The sequence below is a fragment of the Atractosteus spatula genome, chromosome 15, assembly GCF_055471065.1.
Source record: "Atractosteus spatula isolate fAtrSpa1 chromosome 15, fAtrSpa1.hap1, whole genome shotgun sequence".
Lineage (NCBI taxonomy): Eukaryota > Metazoa > Chordata > Actinopteri > Semionotiformes > Lepisosteidae > Atractosteus > Atractosteus spatula.
Genome location: NC_142720.1, coordinates 3,324,269 through 3,350,096, shown reverse-complemented (window position 1 = coordinate 3,350,096; position 25,828 = coordinate 3,324,269). Strand labels below are relative to the sequence as shown.

At 48.2% G+C, this 25,828-nt stretch overlaps 1 protein-coding gene across 1 annotated transcript in view; it reads right to left on the bottom strand.

Annotated features, from left to right (window-relative positions):
• Positions 1-22,402, bottom strand: part of xpo5 (exportin 5) — a 28,879-nt gene extending 6,477 nt beyond the window's left edge. Inside the window, exons 1-24 of the mRNA XM_088934377.1 lie at positions 22,157-22,402; positions 20,349-20,470; positions 19,956-20,028; positions 19,573-19,710; positions 18,883-19,065; positions 17,655-17,681; positions 16,639-16,824; positions 16,088-16,164; positions 15,526-15,625; positions 14,899-14,982; positions 13,973-14,098; positions 13,631-13,721; positions 13,280-13,408; positions 12,073-12,188; positions 11,119-11,274; positions 9,791-9,832; positions 9,269-9,358; positions 8,703-8,902; positions 8,242-8,341; positions 6,889-7,070; positions 2,583-2,683; positions 1,919-2,015; positions 824-959; positions 438-536 (exon numbers count right to left, since the gene is read on the bottom strand). Of these exons, the coding sequence (XP_088790503.1) occupies positions 438-536; positions 824-959; positions 1,919-2,015; positions 2,583-2,683; positions 6,889-7,070; positions 8,242-8,341; positions 8,703-8,902; positions 9,269-9,358; positions 9,791-9,832; positions 11,119-11,274; positions 12,073-12,188; positions 13,280-13,408; positions 13,631-13,721; positions 13,973-14,098; positions 14,899-14,982; positions 15,526-15,625; positions 16,088-16,164; positions 16,639-16,824; positions 17,655-17,681; positions 18,883-19,065; positions 19,573-19,710; positions 19,956-20,028; positions 20,349-20,470; positions 22,157-22,261 (2,760 nt within the window). The 5' untranslated portion in view covers positions 22,262-22,402. The remainder of the gene's footprint in view (positions 1-437; positions 537-823; positions 960-1,918; positions 2,016-2,582; positions 2,684-6,888; positions 7,071-8,241; positions 8,342-8,702; positions 8,903-9,268; positions 9,359-9,790; positions 9,833-11,118; positions 11,275-12,072; positions 12,189-13,279; positions 13,409-13,630; positions 13,722-13,972; positions 14,099-14,898; positions 14,983-15,525; positions 15,626-16,087; positions 16,165-16,638; positions 16,825-17,654; positions 17,682-18,882; positions 19,066-19,572; positions 19,711-19,955; positions 20,029-20,348; positions 20,471-22,156) is intronic.
• Between the last annotated feature and the right edge of the window lie 3,426 nt (positions 22,403-25,828).

Sequence of the window (25,828 nt, the reverse complement as noted above, 5' to 3'; positions counted from 1 at the left end):
TTGCTTTTACAGAAGAAAATTGAAAAACAACAGCATATGGACAGTATGCGTATAGTTAGGCACATCACATCAGAATATTTCAACCAGATAGCAGTATGTGAAATTTGACCATTGCCCAGTCCTGTTTTTGTCCAAGTATTTTGCAAGGCAGGTAGGTCAGGAAAACATCCAACATGCCAGTGCTTCTGTTCACTCGCCCTCCCACACCCTGTGTGGTTCTTAAGAGCATCTCCCGTGCCCCTGTAACCCCTCAAGCGCGACACATCTTTCGTCGTTAACTACAGACACGGCTGCGTGGGGGGTTGAAACACGCGAGGCTGGGTAGGGAAGAGAAGTGTCCAGGAGAGAGGTCCCCAGTGGCTCCCTGCAGAATGGCACAGCACACTATCTCAAAGTCACAGACAGGCAACTGGGGAGCTAAGCAAGAAAGTCCTTACCTGCAACAGGTAGGTGAAGAGTGGCCCGAGCAGCGGGCAGAGCAAGCTGTCGTAGTACTCAGGCGGGCAGGACAGCACCAGCTGCTTCATGAAGACCCGTGGGCACAAGTCAACATTAAGGAAAAGCAACACACGCCGAACTGTACATTTGTCTACACTGGCCTAGCGCTCTCTTTAAAACAGCTTTCGAGTGCAGCGCCAGACCAAAACGAGGAAGGCAAAGGAGCTCATAGTGCCTCAGAGCTAGGACAGGCCTCCCTTCACCCACCAGAGGAGGGGCGGAGCTCAACAGCTACCCCACCCTGCCCGTATCACTTACCCCGCCCCGCCTGTTCCGCCCCACCCCCCGGAATCGCAGAGTCGGGACACCTGCACACAAGGATATGAAGCATGGGCCGCAGGCGGTGGTCGGGAATGTGCACCAGGTTGACAAAGACGGAGCTGACGATCTGCTCTGCCAGGCCCTCCATGGCGTAGAAGTCCTGCTGCAGGGAGTTGCCAGCGTTGCCCAGGATGTGGTAACTGCACAAGACACACAGGTCACAGGGACCCAACCAGGAACCAGTAGCCTCAGCTCCTGCCTGCTAACAACCCTGACTGTTTCCCACAGTTCACCTCAGCACATGGATTTGTCACAGGTTTGCTGGGCACTGCCTAGTGCAAGAACTCCCAGTGCCCTCAACACGCCCCCTCTCACTGCTGCTACAGAACTCATCCTGCATGGCAGAAGAGAAGGCAGTGTCTTCCCTCCTTAATGAACCAAAACAGGGAGCTGAGAACTTAAGGGACCTCCACTATTTTCAGGGAAAGTAACTCCATTCATATCTGTAGAGAGCTGTCTACATTTCCATCAGTAAACCTGCCGGGAAGAGTAGGTCCCTCTTGCTTATTTGGATGCATCTGTGTCCTCTGTACCACTGGTTCAGAGGGTGCTAATGTAGTTGACAACAGTTCTATTTTCCTTCTTACAGGTTTCAGCCCACTTCCGAGAGGATTAGGATGGTCTGGAATAGGGATCTCGGAGAGATGGCAATGGTGTACGCAGTTAAGCTGTTATTTTCTAATGTATACATCTACATATATCTTTTTAAGTTAGCATCTGTTTTTTGCTCCACCTTAACCTCTCGTTATTCCCTGACTACAGTGGCCGTGTTGTTATTGAACTCTGAGAAACTGCTGGTACCTCCAGCACAATAGCTTGACAACCACTTCCCAGAACTCCAGACCCATGCAAGAGAAATCCTGAAGGAAGGCAGGCAGCTCCAGTGTCCTTGGAGCTGTACCCCCGTCACCGCAAAAGGGTTCCATTTCTTAATATAATCAAACTGTAGTCCTGTCTGTTCCCATGTGGTGAATGAGATTCCCCTGCAATGCCAGCAGGCTCTGGGAGAGTGGCTTTTCACAGTTCACCCACTGCTTGGGGAGCACAGGACAAAGACAGGTAGCGACAGAGAGGCTGCACGACCGAGAAGAGCCCTCACCAGTTGTCGTAGAGTGTGCAGAAGAAGCCCTGCATGCGCTCTAGCATGGTCTTGTACACAGGAGCATCGTAGATCTCCAGCACAGGCTGGGGCAGTCCTAGAACACAGTACCAGAGGACACATGACAACACCCAGCACACCTCCAGCAAAGCCACTGCTCTGCTCAAGACAACTCTGCAGCAGCACAGAGAACCACACTTTGTTTAAAGAGAGGTGCAATATGGTTTATTCTTAAAGGAAGACTGCAGCATGATCCCCTTACAAGTGATTTACTCAATGCATTACTTTTAATTCAGATGAGGAGCTTTCAGCCTGTGAAAGCATAGAAAGATTCCTAAGAAATAAAGCCAGGTGGATGAAAATCCAAATTTACTCTCTCCAACTGTTCAAGTTACTTAGGGCACAAAACTCAATCCTCAAGTGGATGACAACTGGGAGACATTCACAGCAAACAGTTTTTGGAATAGCAGAAAACAGCATCAGACAGCATCAGATTAAAGGTGTCAGGTTCTGAATGAAAAAGGTGTCTCACTCGGCGTTGACATTTCAATCCCATATTTCAGCCACAACTGCAGCAGGCAAGATAACGGACAGCACTGCAGTCCCAACAAGGGAAGCAGCTCCCACATTCGCATAACCTTCAGGACAAAGGGACACTCCTTACCCAAAACAACATTCTTCTCCACGTCCATCATGTCATAGGCCCGGGTGAAGGTCTCACTCAGCCTGGCCACGTTTTCAGGCAGGAAGAGGTCGTTCTGGATCCTGCAAGCGACAGTTGGTCCAAGAGTCAAACCCTTATTCACAGAGCGCAGGGCAGAAGAGGAACCTTTGATAACCCCTGCCTTGAGAGTGGATGAAGAAGGAATGCCTGGATATTGAACATTATTCAAAAGAAACAAAGATACACACACACAGGTTAACCATGTCATTCACAAAACAAGCAGTGCAGCAGGTCCTGAACTAGGATGGTTAGGGGTTAAATTGCCAAAATCTGTAAATGAGATTCCCCTGCAATGCCAGCGGGCTCTGGGAGAGTGGCTTCTCACACTTCAAACATACAAACCCAATCAATTCTCCATTAGTGCTTAAGCAACATCACTTGCTGTGTGAAGAAGAGTAATGCTTTTATCAGATACTGTACTAGGAACAGCCCATCGGAACTGACATTTCTGAGCAGCTTCACCAGGTAGGTAGAAATGGCAATAAAGCACCTGTGTTCAAATAGCAAATCAATTGGACAGATTTCTGCAACTGCTAGCAAAGCTGAACAACACAGAGGGAAGCAGTAAAAAAAAACAAAATAAGGCAGTAATGATGAAAGGTACATGGATTTAAGTTTGATGGAATACTACAATGTGAGACAGAAAAGTTTTTTGAGCTCACAAATACAATGACGAGAGTTACAAGAGGTGAAGAAACCTGTCAAGCAGAAATGACGCCTCACCACAAAGCACCCCGAGCGCAGTGACCAATCCAGAGAATTCTTTAAGCTTAAGAAAGAGGGTTATTGTCGACAGGAGAGGGAGATAGACAAAAATCCAGAGCAAGCCCCGAAAATGACTTTCCTAACAGCTGTTTGGATTGCAAAGGCTGAGAAACTGCTCCTGGAGAGGAGTTAATACTCCAGCAGCAGAGGACATGTGTGAGACCATGGCGGGGAGCAGAGATGGCAAAAAAAACAAACTCAAGGCTGTTTCCCTGTCTAACAACCACAAACGTCAAGATGAAAGAGTCAAAACCTGGAAAGGTTGCTGGCAAAGCGACACCATTGCTCGATTCTGTACTCTGCGTGGAAGTGGACAACCCTGAAGACCTTTTTATTTCACAAGGGTTCAACAGGAAGGATGACAGGGACAGAAATTCCCCAACTTACACAAGGGTTGCTGTTGAAAGGCTGGCCTGCAGGTTGGTTGTTTGGAATACGGAACGTGTTTATCCAAGGACACCGGCGCTGTCACTGTCGCTCAGCGCACTGCAGTGGGGAGTAACTCAGCACAAACCCCTTCACCACTGTCAAGACAGACGGCCACCTGACTGGAAAAGCTGAGCTGGAATTGCTGGGGATTTTAGCCCACTCACCGAAAATCAAAACTCACAAACAAGCAAACACCAACCCAGTCTGGACCAGCAGCTGGGCTGATTGCTGAGAGACAGAGGACTAAGAGTAGCCTCCCTTCCCCATTTCTCTCTCAGCAGGGTCACCTGAGGGTCATTACTAAACTTAGGATTTGAAAAGAGGTCCATGAACTAAAACCTGAGAATCACTGCAGCCAATATGTCTGGAAAAATGCCGAAATGTTGCAGACACTTCCTAGATGCTAATTTTTTTATGCTAAATAACGCAGCATGGAAACATACAGGAAGCAGTGGAGTCACTACACAAACTCTCACACATTTTTATTCCTACAAAGTACAGTACTTCACAGTACTGCCCATCCCACTCCAAATGTTAATTTCATTTCTTCCCAATAACTCTGAAGAATCCATACTACAAAAGCTAATCTACAGCTGTGGCCCAATTTTTAATCTTCTCACTTTATTCCTCTCCCAGAAAAACAATCAAGAGCAATAACTGCTGTTACCTCTAGGTAGTACAGAGCCCTGCCACTTCATACACATCAGAGCAGTTCAGTGTTCCCCACATTTCCATGCCCAGAGTACAATGAGAACATCTTCAGGCCCTGCAAGATGCCCTCAACATGAGGTTCTGCGCACAGCTGCTCTGCTGGACGCTCTGTGCCGCACTTGGTGTTGTACGAGCCGCATATTCAACACTGAGGGACTCAACACCTCAGCAATCTCTCACTGAGAAAAAAGCAATAAGAGACCTCGAGAGATGGCAATGTGAATGCAAGGTCCTTTCACTTACCTGTCATCCAAGACTGCAGACTCACAACCAGTGCACACGCCTTTACTTTGTTGTGGAGGCAGTGTTGGATCTGCTGGGCCTCTCTTTCTTCACACTGCATGGCCCAGAGATCAGGATGCTCTGACCTGAGCTACTGTCTCAGAGCAGCTGGACGCCCCCAGACCCCTTTCCTCACCATGGAGCATTAATGATCTCCCAAACACAGAGTGATGCCTTAGAACACATGTCCTCCCTGCTGTGTGCCTTCATCAGGACACAAGCTCACTAACTTCACCCTTCTAATTGAAACGTACCCCCTCTCCAGACTGTTCTCTCGCCACCACAATCCAGCACGGTCACTGCTCTGTGATTCATACTCTGCTTAATTGGCCAAAAATAGCACACTCATGTGTTTTGTCTTATTCTGTGAAAGCCTTAATCTTAATTATAATGGCAAAAGACACTATGCATGCCGCCATCTCCTGAAGGTCGGCATCACCTCAATTGCAAATGAAAGCCCAATGCCAAGGACCTACCACTGACTCTCACCGGTTCCATGTTAACGCTGAACTTGTTAACCCAGCTCCATCAACACCAAGAGCAGTAACAAAATGCAACAATACAGCACAATGCATCGCCTTCCTAGATGCACCACTAGCCTGAACTCTTTGATGCCCTCAGCATTGCTCAAGAGAGAATTATGCAAAATCCTAAAAACCATCAACAAAGTCACCTCACTGTGCAGTGAAATACACACCAGTGGACCCAAGTGGAAATGAAGGGAAAGCGCACTCAAAACTGAGAACTGGCACATCTTTTCCCCAGAAGTTACAGGAGTCTGGTATAAGGTACAGCCGTGTTGTTGAAACCATACCCTGGTTTCTTTTAGGAAGTATCTGGATAAGATCCTCAGATCAATTCGCTAACAGCAACCAAATACGCTACCGTGGTCAATGGCTCCTCTCGTTTGTTAATTTATGCTTTCATGCAGGAAGTCATCAATACATAGGTAATCTTCTTGACTGGATAAGAGTAAAGGCTTCAGTAAATTAAGACCAGATACAACTCAGAAGGCACGGCTCAGATCCCAGTACAAGGGTTTGCACTGAAGTACAACCCTTCTGGGCTTGGCTGATCACGTTGGCATAAATAAACACATCGGGAGCGTTCCGGGTTTCCCAGCCTGTAGCGATCGGAAGACCAGGCTGAAGCAATGCATGTTTCTTCTCAGAAGTGAAGGGCAAGCCAGCCCATGTGATCTAAACATTGACCTTGTTCTCAATCCAAATCAATGTGTTTCCTTGGCTGCCACGAACATAGCAGACACGCTCAGAGGTTCAGAAGGGTGTCTAGGACCTTGCTGATCCTGGCTGTTGAACGGGGGCATCTGGAGAGAGTAAACGTTCATATTTCTGACCTCAGGAACTCCTGATCCAGGTGCTGCAACACCAGAGCTGCTCCCCTGCGCCCCCCCTGCAGGGAGACCTCACAACCTGGAGGACTGTCGGTCAGCCAGCTACGGTCTGGCCCTGTCCAGCTGCGTCCACAGCACTGTGCTACACACACCTGTCTGACCACCGTAGGTTCCCTCTGGTAATTAGCAGGGGAAAATGCACCTGCTCTAGAAGACACAGAAAGCTTCTGAAAGCACTGGCAATACTGCCTCCCACTGAAAGCAACAAGAGAGAACACTGACCTCCCTCAAGACCAAAAAAAAAGAAAGGGTCAAGGATTAGAGGGGAAAAAAGGGGAAAAAAAAAAGAGGCACGACTTTGTTTCCTCTCCTGCCCTGGCAGTACCAACTCCCGTTGGGAAAGCAATGAGAGGTGGTCCTGCGCGCGTTGCTAAGGTGACGGCTCCCGGCACGCTCACTCCCATTGGCTGAGAACGGGAGCTGCGGTCCAGGAGACATTTCCCGCCCAGGCTCGAAATCTCTGCAGTCTGAGCCCCAGTACTGCCGCCCACTCCCAGAAGTAGGCCTCAGTACTGAGCCAGGCGCCCCGGTGCCCCGCGCTCCCACGGTTTCCCAATGGGAGAGCGCGTGCGCAGCGCACTCCAGGACAAAGCAAAGCGAGAGGCCGCCAGGGCGGCTCGGTACTCACGTCCGACTCGAACCCACCTGATGAGCGTGAGCAGGCTGGGCAGCAGGGCTCGGACCTGCTCAGTGCAGGGGTTTCGGTAGACCGGACTGCCGCTGGGGGTGAACCCGACCACAAATCCTCCAGCCTTGGCCTCCTCCAGGTCAGCAGGCCAGCGGGCCCGCTTGACCACGCCCAGAATGGTGTACACACAAAAGCTGATCTACAGCAGAAGAGGTCAAGGGGGGGAAGGTGGGGGCAAAAAATAAATCATAAAAACAACGGGGAAATAAAAAAAAGAGGAAAGCTGCTTTTTAAGAGATAAATTCTTGTACACAGAAAAGCACATCTGAACAGACAGAGCAGGAATGGGGAAGGCGGTGTGCAGGACAGAGGGAAAGTGCCCGCTCAGAGACAGAAGGATCGCTTTGGGCTGCGCTGGCGCCGAGGCTGCCCTCCAGTGCACACACAGCAGCGCCTCTGCCTGCTCGGCCTGCAGACCATCCCTGGCACCCAGACAGCTCTCCACAGGCTGACCCGACCCTCCCCCCATGCTGCTGGAGCCAAAACCCCCCCCAGCAGACAGGTACACACTCATTTAATGGCAAAACGCATTTTGTCCCTATCAAAAGTTTCCAAGGGAAAAATCACTACAAAATACCTGAAAAATATTGTACGACCTGCGGGATACCAACAGGACCGGAAACAACTATCTCTATTGAACTGCACCGCGCCTGGTTAAAAAGAGATTTCTTGATTACTCCTAGAGATATAGTGCAAATTCCCCCATACTGCCAAAGCTCATAATCAAAGGAAATGAACATTTCCCTAAGCACATTCCAATAGCTGAAACAAGAGAAAGAATTCCATGAGGAAGATATGAGAAACAACTCCTTCCCTCCAGTGGTGCAACCTGACAAACACTGAGCTGCATCCACCCGCTGTCCCTCTTCGGCAGCTTGAGCTCACGGGCAGCGTCCCAGGGCCGAGCCCACAGCACAGCGCACAGGAGTGCACTCTTAACCCCTAACCGCAGCTCCAGAAGACACAAGATCACAGCGAAAATAGAGAGGGGAACGCTACATGAACAAAACTAAACGCAAATTAAGACTGATGTTAATCTGTATTCAACATTAAGAATGCACCCCAAGAAAGGTTCTTCTAAGGTTCCCCTTCTAAGGTTGCATTTGTCCACCTAGATTTGATTTAGAAATGCATATCTAATAAATACCTCCCATCCGGAAGGAAACAGAGAAGGTATAAAGAACTGGAGCTCTGCACATGAGCAGCTCTGGAAGCGGCTGCCGGGCCTGACTGGGTGGCCGCTGAAGCAGGCAGGAGCAGCTGCCGGGCCTGAGTGGGCGGCCGCTGGGCTCCAAGGCAGGAATGCTCACCCTGGACCTGTTGATGCCACTCTGATCATCGATGGTGGGGTCGTTCAGCTTCTGGTCGGCGCCGACGTAAGACAGGAAGAACCCCGGATCACAGAGCACACTGAGTGAGAGAAGGAAGAGGAGCCGTGTCACAGCTGTAGCTGGGAAAGAATTTAAGGTACGTATCTGGCTCTGCACTGTTGCCACAATGAAAAGTCACGCTCTCCGTTTTCTCCCAGTGGAATCATTGTAGTGACATCCTGCCTGGATTCTGACCTGTTTCACTCCTGGACTTTTCAGCACTCGCAGTACTGAAAACCAGAGCTCAGTGCACACAAGAGCACACGGGCAACTGCTGAGATTGTTCACACTGACAGCTCTTGCACACGTGTCTGCGCTCTTGTGAGAGGAGAGCAGCTGAATGAGGACAGGCAGCTGGCAATTCCACCAAAACAAGCAGGCAAGGAAGAAAGCCTACTTACCGTCTCATTTCCTCAGACTGCCAGCGTGCAGACACGGGTGCCATGAGCTCCTCCAAGAAGGCCTTCTGCTTCTCGTAGTCCTTGAACTGGTTGCTGATGAGCACGAGGGCCTCCATCAGGGCACACTTCTCCATCTGGGTGAGCAGCAGCTCGTTGGAGAAGAGCTTCTTGACGTGAGTGTAGAGCATGTCGAAACAGGGCTGCAGGGCAGGGGACACACTCTGGTTTTAGTTTGTATTCAGCGCTTGTACCTGAAGATTCATGCATTCAGAGAGCACTGAATCAACCAACGTCTACTATGTAATGTGTAACGTACAAAGCAGTGGGTGGGATTTTTTTAAAAACAGAACATATATGGTAACCATCACAGCTTGGAAAGCAATTAGACTCTCTTTTTTTAAAATTTTGGAGGTCACGTATGATGCATGTGAATAACAACTGCTTCTTTTCCGATCTGCAAGACTGTACTGTGGCCAGCGGATCAGCGAGGTGCGACGTCTGTGAAAATGAAAGTGTGGTGCTAGAGCCACAGAAATCCCCCTCTGTGCACAAGCCCAGTTACTCACCAGAATGAAATATGGGTAGTCCCTGCACATCTTGATGATGGCGGAGCAGGCATGCCTTCTCACGTTCTTCACAGCGCGGGTCCTGGGTGCCTGGCGAGCAATCAATCACAGCACCTTACAGCACCGCGCAAAATCACGCCTGCCCCCGAGCCAACAGCTGCAACACGCAGCACCACACATCTGTCCCAGGCTGCACACACCCAGAGCAAAGCCGAAACACGCATGAACAGAGGCAAACGTGTCAGGCAATGGGGGACAACTGACGTTCATTAAAATGGTAAAATACAAAAACCCTAGCAAGCATTTATATATACCTGAAACAACAGGCATGCCTGCAGGCAGCATGAATAATTAAGTCTTAATCAGAGTGCTCTACACAAGCTACAGGTGCAGAAAACCCTTCAGACGTATTGAACACAATTTACAATAACTACAAATAAAGATGTAAGCATCATTTTAGCCCAGTGAAAAATAAGGCAGGACTTTCTTTAAATGCGTTCATTAAACATGCAGTTTTCTTACCTTGCTTTCCTCGATCACTTCAAATACAATGGATGCAAACAGCTGAAAATGAAAGGAAAGGGTTTTCTTAAATTAAGCTCCACGACTCACACCATCATCCAGAGTGATGCACATTCTGATCCGGCGCTGGAGTGGTGCCGGACTTTCTGCCGACACCTCTCGACAGCTGCACACTGGACAACGCCAGAGATCACTAGGGCAACAGCTGAGGACGCAACGTGTCCCGGGTTTGACACAGAACTTGAAAATGGACTCGCCTGTCTATCTCTTGCAGTCATGTGTGCATTACTGTGACGCTCCCTGCTAGCAGCCTGGAGGAGACCAAGTTCAGAGATCCTCTGAAAGTCAAGATTCAATGAAGGACAGTGTCCAGTCCAGTGCCTATGTGGTGGAAGAAGGCAGGCCGCTGAACACTCTGATTATTGCCCACACTGCCTCTTACTTCTGGCTTGTGAGGAAGCATTACACGGTGAAGCATATGTCACCTTAGGAGGACAAAGATGGGAAATCAAGGTGCCTTGATCTTATCGCAAGCTTAATTCAAAACAGGGACGCAGGATTCTAAAAGCCAGCAGGTGCCCTGTGGTTCAGAGAAGGTGATCTGTATCTCAGATTGGGCCATCTTCAAGTCGCCTATGACTGGCAGGGAGACCAATGTCATTGTGATGGGAGAGTCCTTGACCTACCTGGCTGAGATGGAGACCCTGGTCAGACACAGCAGCCACAACTACAGAGTCCGGAACACCGGAACACTCCAATCAGACAGCTATCTGGATGGTGCTCTTTGAGAGCCGCCCAAATCTTCTGGACTAAGGCCACACTTCCACTCTGCACATCCATGCCCACCAATCTCTACCCATGAACTACCATTGCTTCTACAACCAGAACTTCCAGTTCCTGGACTGCACCTCCTAGCAGCACCTGGACAGTGAGATCTACTGCATGTGCTTCAGGGTGGTGTGCCTGCCTGCCCTCAGAGAGGTGCTGTGCGAAGGGCTGCTTCGACAGCCAGAGGATTCCAGAGGCTAAGAACTCAAATGTTGACTGGCATTATGCCAGGATAATTTACCCAGGAAAGGTGACCCGTCCTAGATCCTAAGGTTTGTTAATGTGTTTATGTGAATGAGCGTTATAATGAAATTAATGAAATTTCATGAAAATGAAATACTAAAAAAAAAAGTATCACTTTCAGCACTGCAAAAACAGGAAAATGGGGTCTAGAGTCAACACTAAGGTAGTGACTGGGCCTTGAGGAGTCTACTCCAAACCCCACAAGCACACAGGTCCGGCCTCTGGCTTAGAGGAGAGAGAAGGAAGACAGAGCTGACCTTGGAGAGGACCTGGGGCAGGTAGCGAGGTCTGTAGGTAACGAAGGGAAAGAGGGAGGACACGTTGGTCAGCACGCAAGACAGGATGAGAGGATCCCTGGTCTCGTAGTTCAGCACAGCCTGCAGCAGCTCGATGCCCTGGTCAATGGGGAGTTTCTGGGAGAGAGGAACAACAACAGTCACTATGCTGTTAGGATTGACATTAATATGAATATTAGAAACAATACATGTTTTATTCATCTCTGCATATGTTGGAATTAATTAAAATGCATACATTCGATTACATTAAAACAAACTTAATCTTTTGTTTTCATCCTGAGATCTTCAATAACTGTAGGTATTGGAAACATAAGCAAAGTCTACACTGCTTTAAAGTTGCAATATGTTTGGAGGTATAATGTATAAACCAATGCAGTTCAGGGCTCAAGTCAAAGTGGTGAGGCTGCACAAAGCCCTAGAGCAAAGTTCACACCTCAGATTACAGCTGCAGCAGGACAGACTGAGGAGCCCACACAAGGCTGGATCCTCGAGCGCCTGTCACTGCTGCTCCTGTAGAGGCCCAGCCTGTGGTCTAAAGGTACCTCAACATATCCAAGGCTGAAGACCTGGAAACCATGGTTAACTGGGACAATTAAGATCTTGATCAAATCAACAAAGGCATTAAAGAGCTCAAAGTGGCATCAAGTCCATACGATGCTGAACTGCTGAGGCTCACTGTCCTAGAGATAATGACAAGAATGGAAACACTGTAATCTACTGACAGTCACACTGCTGGTCTGAAATGTAACTAAAAATGACAGGATCCTCTAATACCACTCCCGCCAGTCCTGCACCTTTGACCGGCAGTGGTGTGTTATACTTGGCCGAGATTAAGATCTGAGAGAATATCGAGCCAGGCATGGCTGAAACACCAGGCAGCTTCTGTTCGGACTCATCACGGCCCTGAATGCCCACCTCCTCCTCCACGTTCTTGAAGAGCTGTCCCACCACGCTCTCCGTGAAGAAGGTCATGGCATCCCACTGCACCACTGAGGGGGAGAATATGGAGCACAAGCCCTCACCCGTCTTTGCTGGGGAGGGAACAGGAGGTGAAACGGACACCGTTTCAACACACTGGTCTGTCTGTGAAGGCACAGCCCTACTAGGGATTGTGGCCAAGCTTCCTGTAAGCTTTTACATACTGTACAAATGCTTACAAATATGACATGCGTCAATACTGATCATTTCGCTTTTGTTTGCACTGTTACAAACACCCTGTGCCCTTCTGTGACCTGACCTAACCTAAAAGAGCTCTGGAAAGCTCTCAATTCTGCTGTTAATTCAATATTGCTGGTACGTAATGCACATTCTGAGCTGCACATTCCAGTATATCCTCTACCCCTGAAAATCAATAATACTAAAAAGGTTAAGTTAAAACAGGGAATATAACAGCAATTTAAATACAAATGCCAAGAGAGTAACAAATTCTTATTGTTGAGCTCTGCTGCTATGTTCGCAAGGGTTGGCAGCAGAAACAAAAACTAACACAAGAGAGTCTTGTCCATTTCAATGATGGCTCGGCTGTTCAAAGAATCTTGATGTTTAACTTCCCCTCTGTTCTGCCTCAGTGTTCCCTGACAATACTTTGATACTTCCCTCCTCTCTGTATCACTCCAGCAATTTAACTCCAGACTGAAGGCCTCCCTGTCCGGTATTTATTAACTCCTCAATAAGGACACACGTGCTGTCCTGAATGCCTGAAAATTCACAAGTATCTGTCCATGTGAATTTTCTTCCTGCTCCTAAAAATCAAATGGGATTTGCGATTGGCATCAACCCTGCATAAATATTAGGTGCAGAAGTACCCTTATTCAGGTGTTTCCCAAAAAGTCAGCAAATGGACCCGTGAAGAAGGATAAATGATCATTGTGGGCGTGTCTGATACAGAGATATTCCACCCTGTGTCTGTTCATCATTAACTGATCACTAAGAACTGTTACTCAGAAAGCGGCAGCTGCTGTCCGCTGTCCTGCTGCAGTCCCCATGCTAGACTGCTGATTGCACTGAATTTACAGGACTGTAAATTGTACATTTGGACCACACTACCTGATTTTTAAAGGGCTTTCTATTGCTCAGTTTAATATCTGTCCAGGTCAGTGGGGGCAATGGCGACGCAGCTTACACATGGTGGTGCCGATGTCGATGGGCGTGTTGATCTGGTACTGGAGCCACTCTCCAGCGATCTGGAAGGCCTCCAGGGGGATGATCCTGCAGGCGTTCCGCACCACCTCACCCTGCTGAGCCCGGAAAGCTGCACACAACAAACACATGGGCTCGAACCTCTCTCTTAAACCCACCGCTTTAAACACGCGCTACCGGACACTCCCGGCACGAAGAAGACACACGGACACGTGAACGGAAGCAGTGGTAGATGGCGCAAAAACAAGCCAATCACAGCAGTCTGACACCCCAGACTTTCCTCTGCTTTATGTACAAACACATTGCGAGCAACAGCGCCAGCAGAGGAACTCACAGTTAAAAAAGGAATTGAAGTCTTCGTCGCTGTCAAAGTCCATGCGGGAGTACTCGCAGCTCGGGCTGTCACTTTTTGAAGGGAAGCCAGTCTGGAAGGAAGAGGAGAGAATCCAGGAGCTTGGACAGGCAGTCCGATGTGAGGAGGTATGAAAACTTCCAAACACTATCCAACTCAACTTGCTTTAAACACTGCTAAACCATGCAATGGATTTCCAGAACATACGGAATACAACTAGAGGTCCCTCCAGTCCTGGGTTTAGAAGACTCTGAGGAAAAGAGAGTTCAGCCTTCCCTAATTTCCAAGAGCCTTGAGGAGCACGAGGTATCCAGAGCTCCTTACCTTCACAAAGTTGGTCATGGTGGCCCTCATGTACTTGCTGGTCATTTCTATGATGACAGGATCCTTCGACAAGACCTCGTGTCTGAAGAAGGAGCCCCATGTGACCTGGGTGGAAGACCTTAAAAACTGTGGGCAAAGAGGCAGAAATAATTCAATTCAATTCATTTTATTATATATAGCGCCTTTCACAACAAGTTTGCCCCAAGGTGCTTAACAATACAATTGACGATACATTCTATCAATACAGAACAGAAAACCAGAAGACAACGGTAGGGTGGAACCAAAAACTCCTTAGTAAGGAGAGAAAAAACCTCTAGGGGTCCAAGGTCAACTGGTTGCCCAACCCCTTTGGGCATATAAGACAAATATAAGGCAAATAAGACAGCAGAAATCTGATGCAGCAGCCTTCCCTGGACCCTGGCTCGAACCCGTGTCTCAGGAATACCTGATCCAAACAAGTGCTAAACCCTTGACTCCACAGAGGGTCCCCGTTAGATCCCAGACCGACAGTAAGCCCTTGCTGTTGAGTGTCAGAGCTCTGAGCAGCCTGGCTGCATCACATCTCAAGGACCTGACTAGAGCACATAGCCTTTCTTTAGTGGGTCTGAGCTCATGTGTATTCCGAGACGAGACTTCCCTCTGTTAGTTACCCGAGCTGCTATTGTTTAGCGCAGGACTGTCCCGGAGACAGGGCAGTAGCTGCACCAAGACTGTCTCTTGAAATCTCTGTTTAAATCTCTTGAAACAGGTGTTCATTCTATTGTCTACCATGTCTCAGGGTCTGTTTCCCCACGTTCCCCCTGACAGCTGTGCTTTGCTGCCAGGCCGAAACTCCAGGAGATGGCTGCTGAGCAGGGAGGAGCTGACAGAGGCTGGGGGTACAAGGCTCTTCCTCCTCCGTCACCTCATGGCGGCTGCAGTCATACCTGGCTGGGGTGAGTTGTGAAGGCGAGGAACGCTTCCATGTACTTTCCCAAATTGGCAGGGACGTCCACCTTGACATCCGAGCCCTTAACAGGAAAGAAACGTCTATCACCAATCTGCAGAGCCGACAGTCAAAGGCCTACAGTACTGTTCAAGGACCTAGAATGCTTTTCAAATGCACTGCTGAGTTCTTGCGGTTTTGCAGTGATTTGTACCGGGGGGCTGTGACTTTCTCCTTTCTAACTCTGCTGTTAAAACCCGAGTATATGTAGGGCTTTGAAGTTCTGATCAGCAACCACACAAGCCACCCATATCAAATGAAAGCCCTTCAAAGCCAGTAAAATAGTTTGACAACCCGTTAAAAATAAAAGCAAGATCTTTATATTTGTTCACAAAAGAGCCAAAGGTGTCTTGGTAAATGTAATGGTTTTTGACATCTCTGCGATACACAGTGCTTCCCACTCCTGCTGCCCACAGCGGTCACGGACAGGCTCTCTACACCTTCTGTGTAGCGGATTCATGTGATTCCCGAGCCGGAGGAGATGCTGCCTGCCGCCAGAGGAGGAGGAAGGAGGACGACTCCCTGGCTCACACAGCAACAGGGACCAGCGTGCTGGCAGTTCACTTACCACCAGGGAACACAGCTGGCTGCCCAGAGCACACAGCACCTGGCACAGTCTCTTCAGGAAGACGTAGTGTCTCTCCAGCAGCCCCTCCCCGTCGGCGGTCCTGACACACAGCGAGACCAGAGGTATCAGCACAGGAACCCCCACAACTCAATCTGCAGCACTTAACTACAGACACACCTCATGTCTCTAAAAGGTCTATTATTTCACAAATGAGACACACTTAACTGGTTCACATTCTTTGAACAAACAATCACATTTAACCCTTTCCACATCCTTAGTTATCGGCCACTTCAACACACCAATCCTGGCGGACTCTCTGGCCTTTTGGCACGTCGCCCAGCACAAGGCAAGATCCACTGACTTCAATAGATACAAGGTATTTGTCAAGTGTCCAAAAAAATGTAAAAATAAATTTAGATAGCTGATAATTTGTCTTAATATAATTGCTTTCAACGCAGCCAGAATCTTTCAGCCCAGCTCCTTCCACGGCACGCTGTGCCAACACGAGACGAGCACTGTGCGCTGCCCGAACGGGCCCAGACCGGGACGCCCCAGCACTTACTGTGCAGCAGACAGGAAGTAGTGTATCGCCACGTCGTCAAAGAGGACCATCAGGGGCTTCCTGTCCTCCAGCTTCCCCTAGTGAGACAAACACAGGGCTATGAGAGGACAACACTCAGGCCTGCCTCAGCTAGAAATCATGCTTTTATTTGAGCACTTAGATGGAGCTGAACCTGCCTCCAGTTTCCACTCCACAGGGTCATGGAGAAAGAAGACCCATGTCTCAGTGTGTAAAAACCACAGTGGCACAATTTCACATCTTTTACTACCAGTAACCCAGAAATGATTCAGAGATTCACCCACCACACATTTGTGCCTTTACGGCTCTAACAAGAGCTCTAATCCCAAATCCAGCCTCTCTGAGGCAATTTCTCAGAATTTCAAAATTCTGAAAGATTTTGTGCATATGCTAATTTTTTAACAGGCTATAAAATTAATGCGTTTCCTCTGGTTTGTTCCCAGCTTTCCTTTTGAGATCATTCAGATCAATAATCGTACCCGTGGCCCTGGACACTGCACCTTGAGCTCCAAGTGTCTGGGGAGCCTGCTCACCTTCCGGCTGACGGCGATGAGCAGGCACTCCGCAGCCTCCACCTGCAGCTCCGGCTCGGACAGCAGCAGGCACAGCATCTCCAGCAGCCGGCAGTTGTCGTGGGTGATGTGGACGAGGGACACCCAGTCAATGTAGCCCGCCAGGGTGTTCAGAGTGGCCACTCCCACACGGCAGTGCGCCTTGGCCTGGGAGGACAGACGGGCTGGGACCAAGCAAAGCTGCGCTCTGGCAAGCGGTGCCGCTCACTCGAAGCCGGGACCGCTAGGCTTCAGAACAGCCTCTACACCACAGCAGTGCGCATCCTCAACTGCTAACTGCGTAATGCACTCCCTACCTGACTTTACTACCTGTTGTATGTTTTGTAGTCCTGTCATTACATTTTATTATCTACCGTCTTGTACTGAGCACATTGTGTGAAGGTGCAGTCTGTTGTACTGTGCAAGTTCAGAGAGTACAATGTGAATACGAATCCCAACGTACATGGCCAATAAACTTCTCCCTCTTTCAGACTCTGCTCCTAGAGGATCTCCATCACTGCCTGTGTGTGGTCTGGTCACACACTCTACAGTACAGACGACAACAGCTGCCTCCTGTCTTATCACATCACAGAACACCGATATTCACTCCTGCTCATGTCTTTCACTGCCCTCTGGACTGAGCATCTTTAATAAGCTGCTTGCTTCACTGGTCTGAATTTAATGCAGACCACTGTCTCCAGGTCTTTATTCACAGGGGATTAATAGTTACCTGTAGCACTCAGTGGGATCTAAAATCTTTTAGGATAGAGGGCAGAGTCTGTTACACAGGACCATTTTCAAATCATAATGTTAGTATTTAAACAAAAACCTCAATAACTTCTCCAATGACGCTGTGAAAGACCACCGGCAGGCTGCCACACAACTGTCAAGCGTTCGAAGTTCGGATTACATTTTGGTCAAAGGACAAAGTACTCACAAGATATCCGATTTCACATGTTCTGCACAATATCGTAGTGCCTGAAGCAATTAGAGCTTACCTTCAGCTCTTGGGTGGGATCCAGCTTCTGAAAAATAAATATTGACATGAAAACTTTCTTTCAAACGGACAAGCACTGTTTATTTGCCATTAAACAAGTGTGGATGGTGGACTGCATGAGACAGAACAACTGAGCCCGCCAGCTCGAGTGGGCTCCCTCAGTGCTCTTGAGAAGCTGATCAAAGGAATAAGTTGCTAACCCATAACAGAAACATCAGAAAATGCTGAACATATAACAACAGGCTTTTGACCAATAGAGGTGAGAGTCAAACACAGTCTCATCACAGTGGGTCTGAAAACAGAGATGACCTTTTTAAATAGAAGATGAAAAAAGCAACTGACTTCACACTTTAACAGTGTTACAACACTGTTTCCCGGTTTGAAGTGCTTACTTTGTAAATCACCTGAGATAAAGCTAAGAGGTAAAGTAATAGGTTTCTCAGCTTCTGCACACTGGTGCCCTAATCTAGTTCTCAAGTGCCAGAATCCAGCAGGATAGGTCACCTTAGAGCATCAGCAGCTGAAGACTGGACTGGAGCTCTACATCACTGGTGCCAGCTGACACACAGCACAACAACAGGACGACTGAATAGCAAACCACAGGAGACTGATGACAGGGGACATCATCTGTTACAGTTACAGTCTGTGAGATGCCCCTTCACTGTAAATTTCAGAAACTAGATTTACCCTCTAAACATCAGCCACATTCAGGATGAATTATAAAACACTCACATGGAAGAAATTAATTATTTCAACTATAATATCTAGGCTGTCTCTTCCAGACTTGGAAACTGGATGCCATGAGCAAAACACCCCCAGCTGCAGCTGACAATTACAGCGACACTGACCACCTGGCAGGGCAGGTGTCTGCAGCACACCTGTGCACAAAAGAACTCAGAAACCAATGGAGACAGGAGAGAGAAAGCACACGCAGGACATCAAATTTTTCATCCCAGACTCAGCTGAGGAAGTGGCTGAAAGCTGGGCCGCAGGCTGGGGGGGGAATCACCCAGTTCAAGCTCAGGGAACGAGTTTAAGCATTAGCGCTCAGTCTCTTCTTTCGACAGGCCAGCTCACCAGCACCTCCTTAGTTAATCTAAAGCCACAGGCCTGCCTGGACACATTCTGGCCACTCTAGACAGGAGCGAATAGGAGAATTTACATGAGATGCCAGTCGCTAGGCCACTCTGTTCCTCTGGCTCTGCTGCCCTGGCGCGGCGAGGGCTCACCAGCTTGCGGTACTTGTTGACGTTGAGCTGCAGGATGGAGAGCAGGAAGGAGAAGATGCTGTCCATGCTCTGGGTCAGGGTGTGCTGGATGTCCCTGCGGCGCTGCGTGGGCAGGGTCTGGAAAGTCACCACGTCCTCTGCCAGCCGCAGCAGGATCAGCATCACCAGCTCCGTCTGGGCCTCCTGGGAGGGAACAGAGCGAGACGCACTGTCGGGTCAGACACCCGGCGCATCACGGGCACAGGCACACAGCTCACAGTGTGAGCTAAACATCAGGGGCACAGCCCTACAGGATTCACAGGTTCAGACGAGAAGCCTTGACCAAACAGCAGTTTGCATTCCCTTGGCCAGCTTCCTCATATCCGCGAGAGCTGTTCTCACTCTGGTACGTGTCCTGATATGGCACTTCTTCGAGCCCTGCTTCCCCAGATGAGACGCCGCCAGCTGTCACTTGCGATCAGTGGGCTAACCCGGCCCTGGCCACAGCCCAGGAAGTGACACAGCTGCTCGTGCTCAGAGTGCAGCTCCCGCAGAGGCTACAGATGAGTCAGATCCCGTCACAGGGGCTGCCACTGCGCAGACAGGAGGCGTCCGAGTGACAGATTAAAGGCCTGAGAGGTAAACAGCTCACGAGCCCCCTGGCTGACCCCACCCCAGCTCCACACAGCAAAGGTGAACATCTGAGCCTACCCCCTGCTTGGTGAGCGCCTCCAGCTCCTTCAGCATATCAGGCCAATGCTGGGGCCACTCTCTCTTGATCATTTCCACCACAATGCGCGACAGGGCGTCCTTGATGTGGCTCTCCTCTTCCAAGATGGGGTATGTGCCCTGTCATTTGGGAAAAAGACACCCCACAATAAAATTTAAACCAACTGAAGCAGATGAGCACAAAGGATCAGAAAACCATATACCTACTTTCCTTCTTCCCTATGCTCCTGTTTTTTTACTTTCATGCATCATACAGAGAAAACTCTGATCTCTGTTTTAAAGATATTGATTTAACGGTATTGTAACTGTACCAGACACAAGAGCTCAACTGAGTTCGAAGTTCAGTTCTACAATAGGTAACTCACAGTGGAAAGCAGTCCCATGGTGCAGTTTTTCAGATAGATCTTCTCTCGCTGTTGCATACTGTTCCAGCGAAACCTGAGGTGTGAAAAACAAGGGACATCCACAGGCTGCATTACCCATTCCAACACTGTGCTCACGCAACGACAGTACATTATACTCCTCACCCTCATTTATAGCACAGCTACCTTAACTGCTCCCTTAAGATTTTGTTAGAGCGCATGAGTAGAAATCCTGTTTGTGCCAAGACAATTTCTTATCTGAAATGCATGTTTTTTACCTTTATTTCAAAACTTATCCCTTTTTAAGATGAGTCAGCAGGTGCGGTGATTGAGCGCAGTTCCTTGCCCTCCGTCACTCTGCTGCTGTGGAAGAGGAGGAGGAAGAGCGACTCTTACTTGATGACATGCTCCAGGATTTGCAGGCCGAAGTGCCTCACCAGCGCAGGCTGGGACTTCTCTGACAGCTTCAGCCCGCAGGGCACACAGAAGGGGCACTTCTCCTTGAACTCTTCGCAAAACTGAGGAAGGAGGCAAGGGGAGACAGTGTATACAGCTATAAAGCATTTGTCTATTTAGTGACACAGTTAAATACAGTTCTCCACGTTCCAAAAACAATGCAGCTGGAACTACTCTCAGTTGGGTTTAGACAGCTGTGTTGCCACCTAGTATGCCTGACTATGTCAGCTCTCTGGAGCTGAACAAGGCTGGGACTGACCAGTACCGAGATGGACAGGTTCTAAGGATCTCGGCCTTGATCCTGAAGCACTCCCAGTCTTGCCAGGACTTGGTTCAAACTGAGCCCTTAACCTCTGAGGTCAACTGATCTTCAGTTAACTGCTAAAACTCTCAAAATGCTGTATGGTGTCAACATGTGGTGTTGGTATCAACCCTTAACTAACCTGTGCTTTGTAAGAATTCTCTTATATCCCACACATTCAGGGCTAACCTCTGCAGAACTCAGGAACTCTAATTAGTGGGATTCTAGTACAGCATGTGGAGCTGTGTAGGCAGAAATAACGCTGCTACCATGTTATAAGGAGGAGAGAATGCACAATGTTCAGCTTGCTAAACCTCTTTTTAAAAAAATACCTGCAGCAATATTTCTGAAACCAAATTGTGCATGTTAAACAAATGAAACAAAAAATCTCACTAAGAACAAACAAGGGGGTCAATTAGCGATTAAGAGCTCTGTGAAACAAAACAGCAGTACTCCAGGACTAGGGTTGAGATCCAACACTCTTAGGAAAAGCAGGTCACTGCGGTAAGTAGCGCTGGTGGACCAGTAGGGAGTGCTCTTCCGTCCTGACCAGAATTTCCACACCAATGCCCCAGTAGGGTGACTGAGGACACTGAACTGTAGGAAGTTCAGTCTTTTGGATTAGATGTAAACCAAGGTGCTGACTGCTTAGTTAACAGCCGTCTGATGGGCCTTTTGTAAAGGGCAAGTGTGTTCATTCTGGCGTCCTGATTAAACTCTAGGCTCAACCCGGCCGCCCTAGAGCTCCCCCTCAATCCAACTGCCGATAATTTCTCTCTCCTCTCCCGATCGACCGCTCGTACGATAGGCTGCACACTCCTTCCTACACAGACATCGCTTGGGGATGAAAAGCTGTGCACGAAATGGATGGATGAATGAGCACGCAAGGGCTGCCCCGTATCCCTAAACTTAAAACGTGGTAACAACTCCCGCAGGACAAAGCATGCATATCTTTTCGAAGAAATGCACAAAAGAACTCCAAGGTTTTTATCGGTCGCCTCTGTATCTGATGTAGTAGTTAAATTCTACAGACATTCTGCTTTCGGCGAGTCGCTGCGACTTTGCTCGCCGCAGGTGTGTGTCGCTACACGACGGAGCGATGTCAGAGGACGGTATAAAGTTTGCCTCAGCCTTTCCAAGTAATACCCACACACAGGACACAGGAACACGGTCTGCCTTTGACACAACACAATGAAAGACGCGACCACGGGCTCACTTTTCACAAATTACAAGACTCGAGTGCCTAATTCTTTGTGAACAAATTCACATTATTCGTTCAAGAGCTAAAATAAAGAAACAGCGCCACCCCCAGCCGTGTTCCTCCGGCAGTTTTATTAAAATTCAACAATGTGGGCACCCCTCTTCAGCAGTCTCCGCGGAGCGCCCGAAATGTGCATTAATATGAACCTGCAGACATGCAACACACGATCCCATCCCAGAAAATTACCTTCAGGGCCTCCAGGCGGTACCGTTGGCTGGACTCCGCGTCCATCATCACATTCACCGCTTTAATTAGCTGCTCGCACATCGCTGCTACCGGCTCGGCCGCCATGGCTTCGACGCTTGCTTTTAGAGAACAGCGAGAAATAAACCCCCGGTGCGATAGTACAGTGTTCAAATCCGACACGAACACCAGAACAGCAACCCAAACGCTCAATTCTATAGTCTGTACACACACACACACGCAACGTGCTAGGCCGGGAGACGGAAACGGCGCATGGGTTTCAGAAGGCTGTGGGGGATACTGGGAGTTGTAGTTTTTAGTGTGTGTACTGTATGTCGATATATTCTTTAGTTTATTTATACTATATTCCACTACTGTGCAAATTTGTCTTTGGCTTTTCCCATAAAAGTACAAAACACACAAGCAAAACATAAAAGACACATTAGATCACATAAAGTACATTAAATCACAACAACAATATGTATAAATATGTATTTAAATTAATTTAAATATGTATATATTTATTTACAACAGTAAATACATGGATAAATAAATAGATCTCTATCTCCACTGTGAAACAGAAAACAAGAAACAGGTAAAGGTTTATTCAACGCTGAAAGGAGAAGAAACACAATGTACTGGCTGTGGAGCCTCCTTCAGGTGAGAGGGAGAAAGGGAAACTAGCAGATAAATAAATCATAGAAGACAGAGTAGGTAAGAAGGGGCAGGGAGCAGGGGGGAGGACAGGTGTGGACAGGTGTGAATCTGCAAATGAGTAGAGAATTTCTCCAGCGCTAGTTTCCCTCTCTCCCTCACACCTGAAGAAGTTCCTAAGCTGAACTATTGTCTTTTTTCTTTTCCTTTCAGCAGGGAATTAACGTTTATCTGTTCCTTTGCAACTTACGCATCCTGACGCAGCTCCCAACTTGAACTTTATAAAACAATACCTATGCATGAAAATATCTCCATCAAAACATATTAAGTAATATTTTCAACCTGAATATTATATTGTTAAAGATTCAGAGGGGTCTGGATAACATTTTAATTGACACACAGAATAACAAAGCTACACCCTTGACATTATCACGAAATTGCCCTGGTAACACATTGCATAAGGCAGGACTACACTCCAGATCGGACGCCAGCCCATTGCAGGACACACAGACAGGGACAATTTAGAGACATCAGTGAACCTGCGCAGCACATCTTTGGGAGGTGGGGGAAACCCGAGACCAAAAATGCACTTGAACACAGGGGAACATGTAGACTCCACACAGAAGGTGCCACGACACTGTGTCAGTCATTGGCTCTTCTACATTGCCATGCTGCCCAAGCAGAGCTACAGTATCCGTGAAATTCAGTCTCCCCTCAAACATCTGCAGGAACTGCCCTGAGCCCTGTCCCGAACAGACCAAGACACTCTGCTTGAAATCGAACTGGTGCAATGACTCGTCCGATACAAAACTAGGTCACCATACTGACCCCCATCCCACATCAGTGTCTACAAGGGGCAGGCTGCTCAGAGCCCAGCTGTCTTTACCAACCACAGCAGTCAAAACTGATATTTGTGTTTTATAGAGAAGTCAGCTGAATTTGTGAGACTTTTACATGGTGAAATGGACTTAAAGCAAATGTGTCCCAATATTTATGGTCCCTTAAAATATTATGGTTAATTTCAAATTTTCATTAATTTTCTAATTACATCCCTAAACACACAAAGTAAATCCACATGTCATAGAGGGACGAAATACATCGTAATATCTTTAATTTTCAAGCCACCTTGACAATGCACTGTTTAATTGACCAATTACTGATTTACTTGGCTGACACTGCTGTCTCCACAGCAACGCAGGTTTGCTCCCATTCATACGGCTGGGTATTCTACTGCAGCCAGTCTGCCGAGGACACTGCAGCACTGTCCCCCTGGGCCAGCCGTCCCACAGCCCTCCAGCTCCGAGTGCAGAACCTAGGCCGCTGCTGCCCGTGCCGAGCGGCAGTCCAGTGCAACAGCGCTCGCGCACCAGACAGACACAGAGGAAGCACGGAGACGTCAGCCCCGCGCGCAGCCCTGCACGCACCGTGCCGCGAGATGGCGCTGTCCTGAAGCTACACCGGAAGCCAGGCGCTGGCGAGGCTCCTGGGCGTGAGGGGTCTGGTGGAGGGGACAGCGACGCACTTAATTACTTAGTAGGGTGGTAGAATATTAATCTTTCGGTAGAATGCATGCTCTCTTATTTTCCATGTTTAAATAAAACAGAAGTGGGAGCACTTAATGGATTTTGAAAACGCATCCACTCGTCCAAAAATGTTTTCACGAAGAAGAGGTAACTGCTGCCCCCTTGCTAAACCGCCTTTTAAATTAGTCAATTAGTCTCGTTTCCGTCGTCTTCCAAATGTCCCGTTTTATTTCTGAATTATATTATATTATAGTGGTTATTTGTTTATATGCTTTCACACTTATACAGTCATCGAGTAAGCGCTCACGGTGATAAACGTGGAATTTAAAGTAGTCTGGATTCAGTTTGGACATTATTAGAAATGAACATGTCGGTGCCGGCCGGCTGCCCCTCTAGCATCAGGAGATCCGCGTGCCACATTCCCCTTCTTCCTCACGAGCTTTTCAGCTCCCATCTTCGCGTGAGCCCAACGGCGGGAGCCCGTTCCCAGCGAACCCGGACTGGACTCAGGGTTGCATTTCATCAGCGTTAAGCAGAAACGAACCACGGGTATTTGATACTGTTGCCTGCGGCGTGCACGTGTCTGGTGCCAGTATTGATTTGCTAATGCTAATCTTACACCTTTAACCCTGAGTGTACACCTGTAATACTGTAGGTACTCCTTTAACCTTAAGTGTACACCTGTAATACAGCAGGTACATCTGTAATACTGAGTGTACTCCAGTAATACTGTAAGTACACCTGTAGTACTGTAGGTAAACCTGTAACACTGAGTGTACACCTGTAATACTGCAGGTACACTTGTAACACTAAGTGTACACTTGAAGTACTATATGTAATACTATGGGTACACCTGTAACACTGAGTGTACACTTGTACTACTGCAGGTACACCTGTACTACTGCAGGTACACCTGTAACACTGGGTGTACTCCAGTAATAGTGTAGGGACACCTGTAACACTGAGTGTACACCTGTAGTACTATAGGTACACTGGTAACACTGAAAGTACAACTGTACTACTGTAGGTACACGTGTAACACTGAGTTTACTCCTATAATACTGCAGGTACACCTGTAACACGGAGTGTACACCTGCACACCTGTAATACTGCAGGTACACCTGTGTAATACAATTTCTGTGTGACTAATCCAATCGGAATAAAAGCTCACCCTTATATTTATTGATAATACGTTGCGAAATTTTCACGGCTATATGAAACTAATTTTTAAAATAGCCGGAAATAGTCAAAACACAAGAAGGACTACACACAGAAATAATACCGCTGGTCTTATCTAGATCATTAGGTTTTCCGTAGCTTATTTCTCCGATGGGCAGCTCGTCCCCAGTTCGTTCCAGCCTGTTGGTTGCGCCGAGGTGCATCGGGAGACACGGAGAGGCTCCTCCAGACCTCCCTGGATACGGAGGAGGAGGAGTCGGAATTCCAGTGGGATGAGTTTCCTCCCGCTACGTCACTCCGGGCTGGGCTGCACTTTGTT